General features: G+C 38.4%; 1 protein-coding gene across 1 annotated transcript in view; it reads left to right on the top strand.

Annotated features, from left to right (window-relative positions):
- Positions 1-17625, top strand: part of PTEN (phosphatase and tensin homolog) — a 48992-nt gene extending 31367 nt beyond the window's left edge. The window contains exons 6-9 of the mRNA XM_083443739.1: positions 6591-6732; positions 8344-8510; positions 13283-13510; positions 14798-17625. Coding sequence (XP_083299865.1) covers positions 6591-6732; positions 8344-8510; positions 13283-13510; positions 14798-14983 — 723 coding nt within the window. The 3' untranslated portion in view covers positions 14984-17625. The remainder of the gene's footprint in view (positions 1-6590; positions 6733-8343; positions 8511-13282; positions 13511-14797) is intronic.
- Positions 17626-19833: the final 2208 nt, after the last annotated feature.

Raw genomic sequence — 19833 nt, 5'->3', positions numbered from 1 at the left:
CAGTTGAGGGGCCTCCAGTTCTGTCACTGTATCTAAATTGTCAGGGAGGTCACGGCGGAGCAACAGGACTTTCTCCACAAAAAAGCTCGCAAATGCCTCACAGCTGTGGTGTTTGAATCTCTTAGTTCACCTTTTCATCAACATAGTGGCTTTCATCTTGCTTCTGTAATAATTGAGACCTTACTTTAGAAATTTTTTATTAATTGTTTTCATCGTTTATACCCTGCCATTTAGCCAGAAGGGCTCTCAAAGCAACTTACAAAATCAGTTCTAAGACATGCTGCAAATGCAGTAGTAAATTCTCAGAGTCATTTACATGGCATCTGCTTGGGAGAGGATCCTGTTGTTGACACAAGTAAGAATGGTGAAACTCACCCAGAAAGCTTAACGTTTATTGGACAAATGCTTTTAGGCTATCATGTGGTCGCACTTTCTTTGTGTTCAAGACCCTCTCGCATTCTCTTCTGATGGACACTCATTCTGTGTTGTTCATGCAAGCTATAGGGTCCACTTCTTCAAAGACTTTTCATCTGTCCTCTAAGTTGTCATGCAAGCCTTCCACTTTTAAGATGATTAGCTTTAAATTTTTGGCATTGAGATATTTTACGTTTTATATCTTGGCATTGAGATATTTTTTTTCTAGATCTGAAGCTATAGAATCTTCCTTCTTTGTTATTTCTAATTCCATGGCCGCTAAATCTCCCTTGATAGCAAATACAAGGTTACTTTCAAATGCTTATGATTTGGGAAATGGCATCTGGCTCTACAGTAGTTGGTTGCATTGAGTTTGTAATTTCTTCTTTGAAGATATATCTCCTCGAATAAAAACAACTTTATTTCTGTCCTATCAGGAATTTATGTTGGAATTTATGATTCTCCTCCTCCACGTGTTATCCTTATGACTGAGACATAGGCTGATAGTGAGTAGCCCAAGGTCACCCAGGGAGCTTCATAGTTGTGTGGTGATTTTAACGCTGGTCTCCTACATCCTAGTCCATTTATTATCCTTCCATGTTCTAGAAAGGCAAAGAAGTGAATACATTGGGGTGGGGATTATATTATCAGTAGGGCTGAAAGTTTAGGGTGTGACCTTTTTTAGGGTGTGACCTTTGATAGAGGCACCTTTAAACAGTTTAGGCTCTGGTCCTATCTGGGAGCCATCCCCATGAAATTTAGTCGGTTTACTTCTGAGCAATGTATGGTTATTGTGACATTAACACACACTCAAAATTGTGACAGCAGGGATCCCTTCTAAATGAAGATTGGACACTTTTCAGTTTGGCTAGGCACTAAGTACCATATGTAACTGCAATGCTTTAGTGTCCACACCTTTGCAAAAGAGGATGGGATAAAACCAAATGGCCCTGCCCATGTGACCTTATTGGCGTCACCTACATCACCTCTTTGGTCATGTTATGTAACCATTGCAGTTAAACACTTCTCTTTCAAGTCCATTATTTTCAATACACCTCTCACTTCTTATTTCTCCACCTTTCATGTTTGGTGGAGGGGAGTGTGGATATACTTATTAATGCTTGAAAACTTTCCACCCACAAGGTTTGCTTATCTAAGTGCAAACTGCTCTTTCTCTCTGGATTTCTTGATTATTTTCCTCCTAGGGTGCCTCTATGTATAGTACTTAGTAGTGAATCAGATTGATCTTTGATCAAAGTACATGCACTGGCAGTTTGGGCTTCAGATTTGCCTCTGGACAAGATGCTGTGGTTGATATGCCATAGTGAAAAACTTTCTTGTCATATTTAATTTGAGTACCACACCTGGAGTTTGCTCTTCCATCAGTCATAAGTAAACTCTTGGAACCTATGGTTAAGATAGGGTACAAATTGTGACCCTACAATATTGTTGCTTTGGCACTTACTTCAGCCAGTCATATTAGTGAATTTTCAGCTTTGTATGTTAACTCGTAAAGGTAAAGGGACTCCTGACCATTAGGTCCAGTTGTTACTGACTCGGGGGTTGCAGCGCTCATCTCGCTTTATTGGTCGAGGGAGCCGGCATACAGCTTCCGGGTCATGTGGCCAGCATGACTAAGCCGCTTCTGGTGAACCAGAGCAGTGCACGGAAACGCCGTTTACCTTCCCGCCAGAGTGGTACCTAATTATCTACTTGCGCTTTGACGTGCTTTCGAACTGCTAGGTTGGGACGAGCAGGGACCGAGCAACGGATTCGAACAGCCGACTTTCCGATCAGCAAGTCGTAGCCTCTGTGGTTTAACCCACAGCGCCACCTGCATCCCATGTTAACTCTTACCTGCTTTTAATCCACTAATTCCATGATTTCCAGCAACAGTTACTCACAACGTTTTTCTTCCTCTAAGGTTTCTGGGGAAGAACATGCTGTTGTGCTTGAACTTGCAGAAAGTTTTAGCCATCAGTATTGATAGAATCAGATCCTCCCTTAAATTTCACTCCCTCTTTATTGCTTACGGCAATGGCAAAACTTAACACTTTTGATTGTAAATACTGTAGAGTTTGGAAACTAGCATATGTTCCTACATAGGGATATCAGCTCAATTTTAACATCCAAAACTGCTTGTGCCACTAACATGCCTAATTGCTTATATCTGAAATATCTTTCCACTTGTTATTATCTTTACTGGTTGATCAGCTTTATTTGGTTCTAGACAACATTTTTGCATCTTGATAGACCTGCCTGTACTGTATCTGATCAGTACAGAGGTAGTTGTAAGCATCTTTGAAGTTTGGGTGCTGCAGTACTTTGTTCTTAGAGTATAGAACTTGCATGGTTGCTTCTTGTATCAATTCGGTATTATTTGGACATGGTTACTTTCCATTAGCAAGTTGAGAGACCTAGGCTGGTAGGGCATGGTCTGGTGTGTGAAATAGCAGTGCTTGATCGTCATAGTATATCAATCTTTATAGAGCTGCTGAGAGGTGGAAAAGCAGTAACCCTATTCAGATTCACCTTGAAAAACATGAGGCATCATGGTGCTAGTGTTCTTGTACAAAGTCTTACATTAATTGCACTAGCATTATAAAATCCAAGGAGCCGTATTTAATTACCCATGATCTCTGAGCAAGCAAGGGCTTCCGGAGGTAACTGGAGTTCTTTAACTTTCTCTTCTTCCATAGCATTGCAGCCTATGAAGAATACGGGCTTCTCCACTGCAATATATTTCGGAGGATAACAGGGTTAATCCTCCAAGCTACCTTTCTTAATAGGATGCATACCTGGAAGCTCTTTAATTCTCTCCACCTTCCCATCCCCTGGTAGCTCTGAACTTCGCAACTATTTCTTTTCACATGGGGTCCAGTAACATTTTTATGCTTTCACTTAGGTCCCTGTTCTCTGTAGTGCTAGTTCAATACATTTCCTGTTGATCTTGCTCATGGGAGGGGAGGGGAGGAATAGGATATGTATGTATTTGGTATTGTGACATAAGGAATTTATTGTAAATACAGTTTTTTGCTTGGAGCCTTGAGGTTTTTGCAGAATTGAGCTGCTTTTTAAAGTGCCTAAAAAGGTTCAGAATTAATCTTGCTTTAGTAGGCTGAACATCAAAACAAATGGAAAATCTCTGAATGTTACAGGTATCAATATTTTTCTCTTCATTTGGAATGCAGAATTGAGGGTACCTTGCTGGAGTTGGATTGTGTATATACCCTCAGAAGTGGATGATTAAGTCAGTGTTATCAGAGTTGATTTGTCATTTTCAGTACATTAATGTACTGCTATTTAGTGGTTTTTTACAGGTGATATCCCTGGTTCAACATTCTGGCTTGAGGTTTTTTTTGTCTGAAGTTTTAGTGTTGCATTTATGTTTGGGGACAACAACAATGACTTACAGCTTGAAAAAGAAATCAGTTACATGTGAAGAAGAATCTGGAGGATAGAAATGTTACGAACTGTGGAAGTTAATGAGATAAATTTTCCAGTGATTTTTGTTTCATTTGGATGCAGTTTGGCAAGAGTGAGTCTGAACACTTTACGTAACTATACCTGAATGTATTGATGCTCAGCACTGGTTAAGGTCAAAATGATTTTCTAAACGTTTATTGAATATATGTAAAATAATTCTTTACAGCTGAAAACGCTGGCAGCATTAAGATAAATTCAACAGTGTAAATAAGTCTTGAAGGAAGCAATAATGGAATACTGATTGCTATAGTTTTTGTAAAATATGCAGGGATTTAAGATATGTAAAATGAACCGTGGAAAGAGAAGAACGGAAGTCACTTATATCTTAAGGATTTAAAATGCGCATTTGAAATTGTAAAACAGAAAATTTAATAAAAACAAACAACATGATTTTCTAGTTTCTAATCTCAATAAATACCTTGTTTCATTTTGGGCTGAATAGAATCAACATTTGTTTTGAGTTGTACCATGTAAATGGCTTACAGTATTGAACAAACATGGCATAGATTACGAGAACTACCCCTTGTTTAAAATAAATTGTTTTCAGTATACCAAAATATTTTGTATGTGCTGCAAAGTTCGGTCATTAAAATATTTAGCTATATTCCAAACTTCTGAAAAATGACTGGTGTGTTTAGAAACTGGAAAAGAACATGTCTGTGAATAGAAAATTCTGAAAAATAGTTACTTTATTATAGAAGAAAAAGCCTCCATAGTTTACAATGCAGATGCTTTCATGTGCATGCAGATCAAAGTATAGTGCAGAATGGAAAAATAATGGAAAAATAATGCACAGTCCTGGTTTTTACGATTCTCAGTATTGGTTTGCAAAGGAAAAGGATAGTGGTTATACTATAACTTTCAGCTCTCATGATCAGAATTGGACCTGTACAAATAATCCATCCTATTGTCTGTGTGGAATATATATGAATTTAGGCCTACATTCAGATAAACTATGACAACTCAGCTGTGATTTCCATGACTAAAACAGTTGACTGCACTTTTATTTGTTTTAAGGACTGGTACTTATTTCCATACAATAACAGGAGCATGATGACTAGTGATAGTTGGTGATGTGTAGTCTGTTTTGAACAACTGAACTGGAACTTAATCTTCTGTATTAGTATTTTTATACATGGTAAATTAGAGAAAAGCAGAAGATCAGTGGAGTCTAGTAGAATAAATTAGTGTTATCTTGATGCTTTCTGTGGATACTTCCTGCTACCATTTAAAATATCAGAACTACAGGGCCTGCTGAAATTTCTCCTTCTGACTGTTTCTTATATTTCTACTTCTTATAATGAACTACTTATGTATTTTTGCATGTAACTTTGCTGCAATGGAAGACAGGACCTGGATAATCCACTATTTAATTAACTCCACCCAATGGACTAGAATGTGGTCTAAATCTCCCTTTTAGTCCATCTCAGCCAAAAGAAGGGAACTCACCCTGAAACTCACCTACAGGTGGTACTTAACACTATGGAAACAGGCGCTGATATGCCCAGGAACCTCACCAAAATGTTGGAGAGATTGCAGCTCCACAGGCACATACCTCCACATGTGGTGGGAATGCCCCCAAATCCAACTCTTCTGGACAGCAGTCCTACAAGAAATATGCCAAATAACTAAACCAGTTTTAGAACTCAACCCAGAACTGGCACTACAGAACACCTTCCAAGACCATAATGACCACTCACATTATACAGAGCTTATAACCCGTCTACTCTCAGCAGCCAGAAGCCTCATAGCCAGACACTGGAGAGACCTGTCGGGGGGAACATGGACCAGTGGTACCAAATCATATGGGAAACAGCTTTGCTAGAAAAGCTAACCAATAAACTGGATCTGACACGGGGACAAATAGAAGAGGGCGCCTTCACCCCGATATGGCTCCACTTCATCGCATACATAGCCCAGCAAGACAACAAGAACCCACTAACAGCAATACAAATCAACCTGGCTTACTTGACCCAGCAAGCCACCCCCCATGCAAACACACCCCATTGCAACTAATCACAGACCCTGGGCCTCCAAGGTCTCTCACTACCAAGGAAAAGTAACAAGTGAATAGAAAGATAACCTATCTAGTTGATGCTGACACAAAACCCAGCACATACACTGTAAAAAAATATAAATTTCACCACCACCCCTCCTCTCTCCGCTCTTCTTCCTGACCTTATACTGTTCTCAACACTAATATCTCATAACAAAGGTAAATGATCTGTAGAAAAGACTGTACAACTTGTAAAAAGAGACAAGACATGTACTTTTGTAAACCAAGAAAATCTTTAATAATAATAAAAACTAACTATTGTAGGCAACCAGTCTTTTATGCAGCATCATGGAAGTGAGTGACAGAATATGGAATTAAACTGTTATAAAAGATGAAGTTCAAGAAACATTGAATATATATAGAAAACCATTCCAAGATTTAATGGGAAAGCATTTACTGATAGCTTTTTTCTTTTCTTTTTGGTTACATTTAATTTTATAACATGCTACAGGCTTGCCAATGTTTAAGTGCTCTCATACTGTCTTTGAAGTGTACATATTAAGGAGCATAGGAATTAATTGAGAGATAAGATTCATATTCAGAAATCTATGAAAGTCAAGTAACAAAGCGTGAAAAATGGCATACATGATTAGCATTCTTGATCTTATATTTATTTATTTATTTATTTATTTAGGGAGTAACTATTCCCAGTCAGAGGCGCTATGTATATTACTATAGCTACCTGTTAAAGAATCATCTGGATTACAGACCAGTGGCCCTCCTGTTTCATAAGATGATGTTTGAAACTATTCCGATGTTTAGTGGCGGCACTTGCAGTAAGTATCTTTTCAAACATTTTTACTGTGGGAGGTTGTCTTCTAAAATTTGTATTTACATCTGTTCACTGTTGCTCTCATTTCATAACCACTTTAATATTGGCAGAGTTAGCCATGTCTATAGACTAAGGGTCAGAGTCAACTAGCCTGGTGCACAGTGGCAGCTAGTGTAAGGACTCATACTAGCACAATAGGGCTTTCCTCCTCTGTGCCCCCCACCTCCCTCAGATTGTCTCTGGAGGGTCAGGAGACACCTAAAACAGCACATGGGAGGAGAGGGGAGGCCATTTGTCTGGCAAGTAAAAATGCTTGTGTTGATGGAACTATCGTATTAGTACAACGTTGAATTCCATTTTCTCTCTTCCCTCCCTGCCTGCTAAAGAAATTGGCTGGAGTATTCATTTGTTCACCTAAATGCTTCATTACATTTTTTTTCCTGTCGCTTCTCCTTTCAAGTTTAGTTTGTAATTCAGAATGAATTATGAAATTCCCACTCTACATTCCATGTAAGAGGCACGCAGCCTAATCATATGCATGTTTAAGCTGCTCGAAAATAAGTACCAATGAGTTGAATAGAGCTTATTCCCACATATGTATGCATAGGATTGTTGTCTTGGTCAGCAAGCTTATTTTGCTTTTGCTCAAATTCTTGGACAGGCAAGGTAAGACCTTTCCATACTAGCCTTTAGTTCAAGCCATAAATTCTCATTACTGTATTTTCTGGTTTTTTAAAAACTTAACATCATATGATAATATACATAATTGGTGAGTAGCTTTACAGGTGAGAAGATGGGCTCTCAAGAGAGAAGCTTGCAGCTGTTTTGTTACTCCCTGGTCCTTTTTGCTGCTGCACCAAGCCTGGAATTGGCCTATTCTGTCGTCTGACCCATGGCTTATAGTTAAACTCTGTCCTCAGTAAGCACAAGCTGTGTTAGAATGGGAAAAGGAATGAGCTCCCCCGCCATATGGATGCTTGGCAGCAAGAATACCTAATTTTTAAGACACTCAGTATCTTTACACATGTAATTTGACAATTTGACAAGAGCTTAATTTGTTTCAACTCTATTATATTAACTGTTTGCATTAATTAAAACTTGTATGTGATCAAGTATATTCAACAAACTTTCTTCCCAGTTTAGAAAAGCATATCTGATTCTTAACAATACTTTGCTGCTATGAGTCTGAAGTGAACAAACTAGTTTGGCCTTCATATTGTCCCAGTAAGCCATAGCTTTGCTTGCCATTATGCAAACCAGGCCATTATGTTAAATCTGTGGTTCTGTTGAGTAGTTCTGTTCCTTGGTTGGCTAGACGTGTTCTAGCTAATTCAGCTGATTAAATTGCCAGTCACTTGCGTTCTAGTTGAGGCTCACTGTATAAACATTCTTCTATAGAAGGCTCTTAAGTAATCCAGTGCTAGATTGATGTATGTATTGAAAATGTCACTGTTCACAACAGACTTGACTTGGAAATGGTTGACTGCTTAGTATAACAACATTCATATTGATAGTCATGACTCAAACGCTTTAAAAATACTTGCTTCAAGTAAGTGTCCTTCTAATTCTGGACTTTAAGTTAATTTTAAACTGCTTGGCTATTTTTATCATGCAGATCCTCAGTTTGTGGTCTACCAACTTAAGGTAAAGATATTCACCTCCTCTTCAGGACCCCCAAGACGTGAAGACAAATACATGTACTTCGAATTCCCTCAGCCATTGCCAGTGTGTGGTGATATCAAGGTGGAATTCTTCCATAAGCAAAACAAGATGTTGAAAAAGGTGTGTTGGTTTTAATCTGAGAAAATATTGATTCCAACCCCCCCCCATTACTTGCAGTTCAGTCTGCTATTGGTGGCTTTACGCATTCTACCAAAGTGATAAGGAAGGAGATATGACTCATTTATGCTTTTCTTATCATTGCTTCTGGATATTGTGTGAAAGGGGACAATGTATATATGCCATCTGCCCACTTAGTATTGTATCAAATGTTATAGGAAGTCAGTGCAGATGACTGATTTCTGCTTTGTTTTCCATGACTTTACCTTAGAGATGTGGACTACCACATTTTGCGCTATCTGAAGTTTCCAAACCATCAGTTGCTGAAGTCTTTAACTTATATATTCATGAATGGTGGTTGTTGAGCCCAAATCAGAAAGAATGGCAACTTGCTAATTAGGTGGTTAAATGTTTCTAAATGCTTCAGTGGACCCACAAGTGCTTCAAGTCTGAGGGTCAAATCGAATATTATGGCAGGCTGCTGCTCACATGTCTGCCCTACTTATGTGTAAAGAATTAGGGTAAGATAGGTCTAATCTTAGCATAAAAGGGAACATGTTGGTACAGTCTTATCTTCTTTTGCTGTTATCATCTGAACAACCTTTTGTGAAAAATGAGATTGCAGGGCTGAAGCCCAAACATTGCAAGTGGTACCAGTAGTACTGGGCTTGTAAACCGGGGTTTCCCAGCCTTTTCCCACAGCTACAGTCCATTCCCCTTGCCACAGAAAAGCTGTTCTTTGTAGTCAGAGGATATTGGCATGAGATATTGCAATTTTACAAGCTTCTCTGCAGTAATCTCAAGAGGGACTTTGTTAAAGGTCTTACTGAAATCAAGATACACTACATCCACAGTGTTCCCCTGATCCACCTAGCTTGTAAATTTATTATTATTAATAATAATAATAATAATAATAATAATAATAATAATGAGATTTGTCTGGCATGACTTGTTTTTGAGAAACTGATGCTGGGTCTTAGTAATCACAGCATCCTTTTCTAAGTGCTCACAGACTGACCATTTAATTATTTGTACTACAACATTTCCTAGTATTGATGTCAAGCTGACCGGTTGGTAGTTAGTTTTTCAAACTACCAGTCAGCATTTCTTAACAGAAATGAGCAAAAACACTGAAACATAATTTCGTAGGACAAGGTTGGCTCAACTATACCCAGTTTTTCAGCCTGTGCTAATTGAGCTGCTTTGAACAAAAGTAACTTTTATTTTTGAACTGGCTTCAGATGTATTGCATTAACAGAATGTGTTCTGGGATGGAAGCAGCCCAGTTGCACTAGGTCATTGGGAGCACTTTTGAACTGTGCTTTGGTACAGTCGTACCACCTGCAAAGGAAGCTTTCTTTGCTGCTGGTTTTTGCACGATGAGAGTATTTTTTAAAAAGATGTTTCTATAATCGGCTTCAGCACAAATAGAATACAATTTGCATTTCTAGTAAGTTTCATTCCTATTTTTAGCAACCTCTTGTATCCTATATACCAGAGTGTCCTCTGCCACTGTAATAATGAGATATAGTTGCAGCCAACATCTTTCACCCAGATCATCAACAGTTATCCAAATCAGTAATTCCTAAATAATTCTGGAATCTAGTTATGTTGGTCTGCCTTTAGAGATTTGTGGACTTGCCTGGCTTTATGCCCTGAAAGCACAGATGAGTGTGCATTTAAGACATTAGAAGGTTATGATCCTGACTATCACAATGGTGTCTTAATACACATAACTACTTGGAATGTAATCTGCCCTCTTGCGCACATGATTACCTTGTATATATACAGGTGAAACTCGGAAAATGAGAATATTGTGGAAAAGCTCATTTATTTCAGTAATTCAACTTAAAAGGTGAAACTAATATATGAGATAGATTCATGACATACAAAGCGAGATATGTCAAGCCTTTATTTGTTGTAATTGTGATGTTTATGGCGTACAGCTGATGAAAACCCCAAATTAACAATCTCAGAAAATTAGAATATTAAATGAAATCAGCCTGGACTTAATGAAGCACAGTGGACCAACACCAGCTGATGACATGGCTCCCCAAATCAACACAGACTGTGAAAACTTCACATTGGACCTCAAGCATCTGGCATTGTGTGCCTCCCCATTCTTCCTCCAGATTCTGGGTCCTTGGTTTCCAAATGAGATGCAAAAGGTGCTCTCATCAGAAAAGAGATTTAGGGAGTCTTGTCATCTGCTGGTGTTGGTCTACTGTGCTTCATTAAGTCCAGGGTCAACGTAGCCGTCTACCAGGAGATTTTGGAGCACTTCATGGTTCCTTCCGCAGATGAGCTTTATGGGGATGCTGATTTCATTTCCCAGCAGGACTTTGTCACCTGCCCACACTGCCAAAAGTAGCAAAACCTGGTTCAATGCCCATGGGATTACTGTGCTTGATTGGCCAGCAAACTCGCCTGACCTGAACTCCATAGAAAATCTATGGGGCATCGCCAAGAGAAAGTTGAGAGACATGAGACCGAGCAATGCAGAAGAGCTGAAGGCTGCTATTGAAGCTTCCTGGTCTTCCATAACACCTCAGCAGTGCCACAGGCTGATAGCATTCATGCCACGCCACATTGAGGCAGTAATTGATGCAAAAGGGGCCCAAACCAAGTACTGAGTACATGTGCATGCTTCTACTTCTCAGAGGTCCAGTATTGCTCTATTTGCAGTCCTTGTTTTGCTGATTTCATTTAATATTCTAATTTTCTGAGATTGTTAATTTGGGGTTTTCATCAGCTGTACGCCATAAACATCACAATTACAACAAATAAAGGCTTGACATATCTCGCTTTGTATGTCATGAATCTATCTCATATATTAGTTTCACCTTTTAAGTTGAATTACTGAAATAAATGAATTTTTCCACAATATTCTAATTTTCCGAGTTTCACCTGTAGAAAAGCAGTACAAAAGACTTCTAAATCTTGCAGACACAATTTATTGAGCAGTTGTAGGTTGAGTAGGTGCTCGGTTTAGCAGCCTTTTCATAGAATCCGCAGACCAGGAAAGTAAATATAGAAGTGTAGAATCATTTCTGTTTTTTCTATGAACCTTTCAGTATAGAACTATGAAACATCTGACTAAAACAATCAGCACAAACGTTTTGGGAGGGACAGGATGGCAATAGCTTTCTAGTAGAGTGTAAGGCAACATCTTGTTCTTTATCTTCTTTAACATTACTGTAACAGCAAAGTTACTCCTTATAGAAACAATGTTTCTTGAATATGGCAACTTGTTATGCTTTCCTTGCACTGATGAAAAGCAGGTTGTCTCCTTTTTCAACTTAAAAGGCAGAATATACATGTGAGAAAACGAACAGTTTCTTATAGGAAGTATATCATGGAAAACATTTCTTGAAGGGAATTTGACTGTAGCAATGGATAATTTCAGTATCCCCATTGTGGTTAATTTTATTCCTCGGTTAATGGGTACTTTCGTTTCTTACCAATTGCAGCTACCACTAGCAGTGTCTAATCTACCATACAGACTTTCATGGATGTTTAACATCAGTAGACACACTTATCAGAGGTTGTGAATGTTTTGTTTTGTACTAGGCCTGTTTTAATTGTACTTGTACAGAGTGGTGGTACTTAGTTGACGTGATCCTTAATTGTTGGGAAGGCCTCTAATGAATTGTATCTGATGCTGCCATATCTTGTAACCTCCAGGCATGGATTATGAACCCTGGTTTATAGTGCTCGCTTTTTAATAATAGGATGATCATTACAGTCACTGCATTCTTTTTTAGCTCATGGTTGAATATGAGTGAGAGAAGACCTCAAATCTTCCTCCTTCCCTTCCAACTGCCATCCATACCTTTTTCTGCACCTATCCATTCACTTGACGGTGGTGGCTGCTGCAGCAGTAGCAAAGGAAGATCTATCTCTTCCTGATCCTCCAGTGACACTGGTGTCATGCTGTACCAGTAAACTATGTACCAGCACTTGTATAAAGTGGATATACAGCTTACCTTCTGCTGGAAAAATGAGGGAAGCTGAGGATGATGTGACCCCATCACAACCTCAATGCAATCATCACAAGTTCAGCTTATAATTACTCCTGAAATATGTGAAGCCACTTCTCAATTTTTAAGGAAGTGGGAGAGAAGAGGAAGAAAAAGTTCAGTTCCCCAGGCCAATAAAGAGATGGGGTGGGGTGGGGTTGTGTTAAAATTCTTGCCATGGTAGTTACAGTTAGGGGGACAGCATGCTCCTAATTCACATGTTTCATCTCATGATTTCGGCTGACCAGATTTCAGGATGTAACAGCTGTGTATACAGGTATACATAAATTCAGAGTGGGAAGAGCATGCAGCGAATTCTAACACATACAGCCTTCTCCCCAAGATTGGAATTAGGGGTAACCTCCCCAATTTTTCATATCCATTGTGTCATCTGTCCTCTTCTCAGAGAAGGCCTTATACGCAGCACTGATCATCTGGTCTTTGTGTCAGTTAGAAAGCTACTTATTATTGCAGTCAATTTTCAAGCGGTAAAAAAGAGGAGAAAAGATTTTGAAATTAAGCACTCAACAAAATTTTAATGAATAATCATGCTAGGCATTGGGGCAGCTCTACCAGAAACGAGGGCAGTGGAGGTATATGTGTCAATGCAGAAATGAAGATGGGGGAAAACTCTCCCCACCATAAAACTTCTTGTGTATCTGTGTATGTATTCGTGTAGCCAAATTTCAATAGAATATATTCATATTGTGCCATGTTTATGTTATGTTAAAACAAGTTTTTTCTTTTTGTCTCTAGGACAAAATGTTTCATTTCTGGGTAAATACATTCTTCATACCAGGACCAGAAGAAAATTCTGACAAAGTAGAAAACGGAAGTCTTCTTGGAGATCAGGAACTTGATGGGATTTTCAGTACAGAGCGTTCAGATAACGATAAGGAATATCTAATACTTACACTAACAAAAAATGATTTGGACAAGGCAAATAAAGACAAGGCAAATCGTTACTTTTCTCCAAACTTTAAGGTAGGTATATTCAAAGGCATCAAAGAAACTTGAAGTGTACTCAGAGAGATTGAAAGTATGCCATGCATAGTAAATCCGGGGTCTTATTGTACAGTGGTACCTCTGGTTATGAACTTAATTGGTTGCCGAGATCCGTTCTTAACATGAGGCGCGCTTTCGCTAATGGGGTTTTCTGCTGCTGCCGCGCGACTTCCACTCACATCTTGGGGCAAAGTTCACAACCAGGAGCATCTAATTCTGGGTGAGCGGAGCTCGTTACCCGAAGCGTTCGTAAGGAAGACGGTACACATCCCAAGGTTCCACTGTATACCTTAAGGGTAAATGTGTGACAACCCAGCAATGAATTTATTTATTTAAAATACTTTTAGCCCACTCTTCATCACAAGTGATCCCAGGGTATGGTACAAAAACACAACTTAAAAATAACATCCACCTGCCCAATAAATATAAAATGAGAGTGGCAGCTTCAGAATCAGTATCATAAGATTTCCAGCGGACTGCACTGCTTCCGGGTCATCTTCCAGGGCACCCCCATGTAAAGCATATTATAGTAATCTAACTGGGAGTTACTAGAGCATGAATTGCTCTGGCAATCCTACCTCTGAATATCAATAACAGGAAGATGTTCAAATTTGAGAGAATTTTGTGTTAAACTGTTTTATTTGTATGTTAAAACTACTATTACACTGACTTGTTTTCCTCTTTCATTTGTGTTATCCGTACCTGCATACAAATACAGCAAGCGCTGATTTTGGCAGAACCCAAGCTGAATTCTGTTAATTGATGTTTGGACTATAGTATGTGAGGGGGAAAAATAGCTTCCTTTTACAATTCTATTTCAGAAGCACACATTAAATAAGTACTTTGTTAGGCTTTTCTTAAGGTTTCCGGGATCTTGCTAAAATCTTTTGATAGAGTAGTTAGTGACCAGATCCTGAGTAGAATAACTGTTAGAATAACTACGAAGAAGCTAAAAATATGGGGCTTTGCCATATTAATAGAAGATTGAATCAGTCACTCTAGAAGAAATGAAAAATGTAAGATACTAATAAGCCTTGAAATTACTGGTGCTGCCTTAAAGATCCCCAGTTAATCACATAAAGTACTTGCTATTTGGGTTTCTGTCTAGTATTAATGCCTAGGTTGCGATAATATTCTGCATTCACTGTTCTCGTTCATAACAGTGCTGTGCATAGATGACCACACAAAGAACTACAGATGCAGGGAGCAACCTATTCCTTCTTTTCCAAGCAAATATGGACTGATATCTTTTGTCTTTTTTTCTAGGTGAAGCTATTTTTCACAAAAACAGTAGAAGAGCCATCAAACCCAGAGGCTAGCAGCTCAACTTCAGTAACACCGGATGTTAGTGATAATGAACCTGATCATTATAGGTATTCTGACACCACTGACTCTGATCCAGAGAATGAACCTTTTGATGAAGATCAGCATACGCAAATTACAAAAGTCTGAATATTTTTTTTATTTGGGAAAAAATACCACAAAGAAGAAAACTTGAATAAACTGAATTATGGACCTTTTGAAATGGCAATAGGACATTGTGTCACAATTATCAGTTGTAGGAACAGTTCTTTTCCTGACCAATCTCATTTTGCCCTATGAAGTCTCTGGGCTTGACACTTCTTGTCCAGTTGAAAAAAAAGGTTACGTAGCTATGTTGTGTATATACCTTTTCGTGTCAAGAGAACATTTAAACTTCAATTAGGAAAACACAAAGATGGCACTTTCCCATTTGATTCCAGTTTTATAAAAGTGGAGACAGATCTGATGTGTATACGTAGGGAATTTTCCTTTTGTGTTCTGTCACCAATTGAAGTGGCTGTAAAGCTCTTTCTAATACACAGGTTCACATCCTGCCCCTTTCTTTGCACTTATGTGGCAACAGATAAGTCTGCAGTTGGCTTGGAGAAGTAACGGGTTTTACTACATTCAAATGCATGTAATATGGGTAGGAGAGTGGAAAGAGAAGCTCAGAAAGGATTGTTTTGTGCTGGACCCTGGACTGTGTACCATTTCCAGCTTACTTACATGCACCTCTTTAGCATGCTACAGTAATAAATCCTGGACATTTGAGGAATCGCCGCTGTCACTGCTTGTTTGTGCATTTTATTTTTTTTAAAGCATAATGGTGCTAGAAAAGGCAGCTAGAGGGAGTGGTTCTGTATTAGGGGTACAGGAATGAACCTTCTACAGCATCTTAAAAGATCCACAAATGAAGGGATATGAAAATTTGGTTACATGTGAGACACCGTAACAATGACTTAACCATACAAATGTGGAGGCTGTCTACCAGAAATGGGCTTACACAGTTGTTTGTGTGTTACAGTTGCCATGCCCCCAGCTGTGGATGATAAATGTTGAAGTAATATTTTTTCTAAAAAAAGAAAATAAAAAAAATCCTTGTCTTTCAAACATTTGGAACTGCTATTTCGAATTTCATGGTGTAAAATCCCATTGGTTTATTGGAGTTAAACTTGTTTATTATTGTCCCATTTGAGTAAAAGAATTTGGAATAATCCATTTCCCCTAGTCCGTTAGCATTGATAACAAGGGTATATATGGTAACTAGTCAAGGCAGAACTCAGGCTGAATACCGAACAAAGGGGCAGCATGCTGCTTCAACATTCATTGGTAAATTTGCTCCCTTTTCTAATCTGTGTAGTTGCGTGCCTATAACTTCATATTATTTTTAGTGGAACTTGCGTGTAACTGCACAGGATCATAGCTTCCATCTATTACGTAAACTTTTTTCAAAGCTAATGTTCAGATTTCCTCAGATTCGATGCAGTTCTACAATACCATAGATGGACCTTATTGGCGAGAGGTGACAACCGTGTCACCGTTGACTTTCTCCTGCAACTTACGTTGAGCCTGATTTATGTTAAGACAATTTGAAAGCCACATTAGCCAACTAAAAAGTTTGTGCTTTAAAATGTTTGGATGTTGACAGTGTTCGGTGTCTTGTACAGTTCTACTGTGTAACATGGGAGGGTTAGATTGGAAATATTTCAGTGGCCTTTTGCACTGTTCTTCCTTTGGAATGTGAAGGTCTGAATGAGGGTTTGGATTTTGAATGTGTCAGTGGTTCTGAGAAGCCTTGCTTACGTTTTTATGGTATAGTCATTGGAAAAGGAAAATGGTATTATATATATATTATATATATAATATATATTATGCATACTCTCCTATACTTTATTTCAGCTACCATCCCCATAGAACATGGCAAGAATTACTATGACTGAAAGGTTTGAGTCCTAATTAAAACTTTATTTATGACAGTATTCATCATTTAGCTTGAAAATGCATTCTTGTAGGTAATTTCTTGAGTTTCTGGACTGTGTGCTTAAATTCTTGGATGTGCAGCAGCTTACATGTCTGAAATTACTTGAAGGCATCACTTTGACAGGAGCTTACTCTTAGGCCCTGTGCCATCCCTCATCATCTGTAGCCCCATTTAAAATAGTTTGTCACAGTAGTTAAAGGGCAGTTGTATAAAATAGCACCAAGGTTATATGCTGTGGCACAAATTGTAAACTGAAGGGATGTTTACATGCAGCATCAGTTGTTTTCAGCTTTAAGGAAAAAGAGTTTGGGGTGCCAGTGTGCAGTTCCATGTTTAAAATTCTAGCAAACGTGCAATATGTTAACGATGCCTGTGGTTGCCACAAAGTGCCTCGTTTACCTTTTTAAAATACTGTTAAAATGTGTCATGCATGCAGATGGAAGGGGTGGAACTGTGCACTAAAAGGAGGCTTTAACTGCAATGTTTGGTAGAGCTGCCTCTTTACTCCGCCAGTTCAAAATTCTCAGTCTGTTTTCATATAGAATATTATATATATATACATATATATATACACTAAGAAAAAAAGCCTGTTAAGCAGCCTTATTCTGATTCAGCCTCTTCAGATACTATTGTGCTGTGCAACAGTGGCTCTGTGTGTAATGCTATGCACCGAGGATACACAAAACAAGAAAATGACATGTACAGGATAATGTCTCATACAAATCAGATGTCCGTTTGTTATTGTGTTTAACAGCCCTTTATCGTAGTGTTAAAACTCCACTTAAAACTGATTAAAGTCTCATTCTTGTCACTGTGTTGGGTGTATTATTATATGGAAGCACATGGAATAAAATCACTTATATTTCAGTAAAATAATGAAAAGCACATGTGATTAAAAGCCCGGTGATTGCTTAATAGAGACGAACACGTCTCTATACCCAAATTTCATTGGGAGGAAAAATTGGTGGGTTTTTGACAATTTGTGATTAGACTAGTGTAGGAATATGAATATGACTACATAATTTGGTTTTGTATTTTTGAACTTCAGTATGGTGAACTTCTTTTTTTCTGGTGCATGAAAGAGGGCATAGCTTAGTGGGGTAAAGCTCAAGCATTGCATAATAAAGTTCTAGGTTAATACGGAGCATATCCTCAATGGCTGTTTTTAGTACTGTAGTTGCAAGGACGAGAAAAACCTGTTTGAGACCTTAGTGCTAAGAAAGACAGTGCTCTGCTAAATAGGCCATTGGTCTAAAATGGTTATTTGGCAGCTCCTTTATATCTGTGCAGATCTAGAACAATTAAACTATTCCTGTTCATTCTAATATACATCTAGCACAGGACAATTTGCACACCTAGCTATTTTCATGGTAAACTGTCAGCATGAATACGTAAATGAAACTTGAACATCTGGGATGGGTTAATTTTGTAGCTTTAAAAATATTACCACCAGAAACAAGTATTTATATCAACCTGTTCCTATGTAAGAAATCAAATGCTTTGATGCATTGTTTCAGAGGTGACTGCTACTGAACAATCAATTTTTTCCCATTGGTCCAGAAGGGTTTTTGTTGTTAGTTCTTTGTATTTAATGTGCTCAAAAGATAGCCTATTCAGATCTTAAAGTGGACACTATATATTGCTTTACCATTTTTTATAAAGCGTGAAGAAAGAAAACTATATGCTTTTGTTAAATTAGGCAAGATTGTCTAATTTCTAGCGTTGCCATGTTAGTGTTCATTTAATACCTTAAGTTGTGAAAAGCTGTATGGGGCAGAGATTGCTCCTAATTGTCCTAGACCTTTGTACAATACTTTCAGAATAATACGAATGTATGTCTAAAACCACAGAATAGTGTTAATGGAGGCTCAGAGCAGCCTTGTACTGTAACCGTTCCATGTTTACATGAAATGAAAACTGAAAAGTTGAGCCTTATGATACACTTACATTTCAGATTTTCTCCATTTTGTGATGCATAGTCCCAAAATCATGTTGGAGTGCTTGCTTATCTGTTGGTTTAAAAATCCCTAACCTTTCAGTTCTTTCCTACAAGTAGTCAAGCTTTTGATAGTAACACTTGAAGAAGAGAGAAAAAAGACCCATGTGTTGCTCATTATATATTACCTGATTTCCCCTTTCATCATATGGAAACATACATTCTAAATTGAATGAGGACACAACTGTCCTTTTCAGACACTCTGTAAGTTCCACCTTTAAAGTCACACCTCTCCTGCTTCCACTTCCACTGTGATGAATGTAATTCCCAGAGTATGGTCTGAAAGTGCATGAGCCTACCTTCCTCTAAAGCAAAGCAGGCCTTAGTCTGGATGGGTGGCTGCCTGGAAGCCGCATTTGGTTTGAATTTCATGAAAGAAGAAGCGGGATATAAATGTAAGAAAAATTAACAACTGCAGAATGCTCTATCAAGGTTCTAAACCCTGTAAGGAGCCTCCATCAGAAAAGATCCCCTGCTGCAGAAAGTATGCTTAGCACGGTGATGGGAGCAGGAGGAGGAACACAATTCTGGGGGTCTGGGCTAAAAACTTTGCCATTTCCACCGTGGTTTTCCTTCTGCATGCACATAATGTGTGAAGAGGGCTACATTGATGACACATTTATCTGAAGTTCTTGCATACTTTAAAAAAATGTTTTTATTTGGTTTTCATGGTACAGGAAGTACATTTTGAGAAAAGAATTGTTGCAACAGTAAACAAATAACTTGCCCCGATAAAATTACAGACTTTTCAAGTATAAAATACCGGTATGCAAAATTTATGAAATTAACTGGTAGTTAACCCAGTGTTGCTTGGGAATGATAAGAAACCAAAACAACACAACAGCCTCCAAGATTTATTAATGGATTGTTTAATTTGTTGATTTCTGGGCTATACACAAAGCCCAGGTCCGGGGTGTTTCAGAGGGGAGGGATCATGGCAGACTGAAGGTTTCTCATCGGCTTCTTATTGATGGACATAGTGTAGCCTTTGATGATAGCCAGACACACATTTGTCAGTTTTCA

This window comes from Podarcis tiliguerta, assembly GCF_965153285.1.
Source record: "Podarcis tiliguerta genome assembly, chromosome: 5".
NCBI classification, from domain to species: Eukaryota; Metazoa; Chordata; class Lepidosauria; order Squamata; family Lacertidae; genus Podarcis; species Podarcis tiliguerta.
Note: the sequence above shows the minus strand (reverse complement) of the source record. Positions and strands in the feature narration are given on the sequence as shown.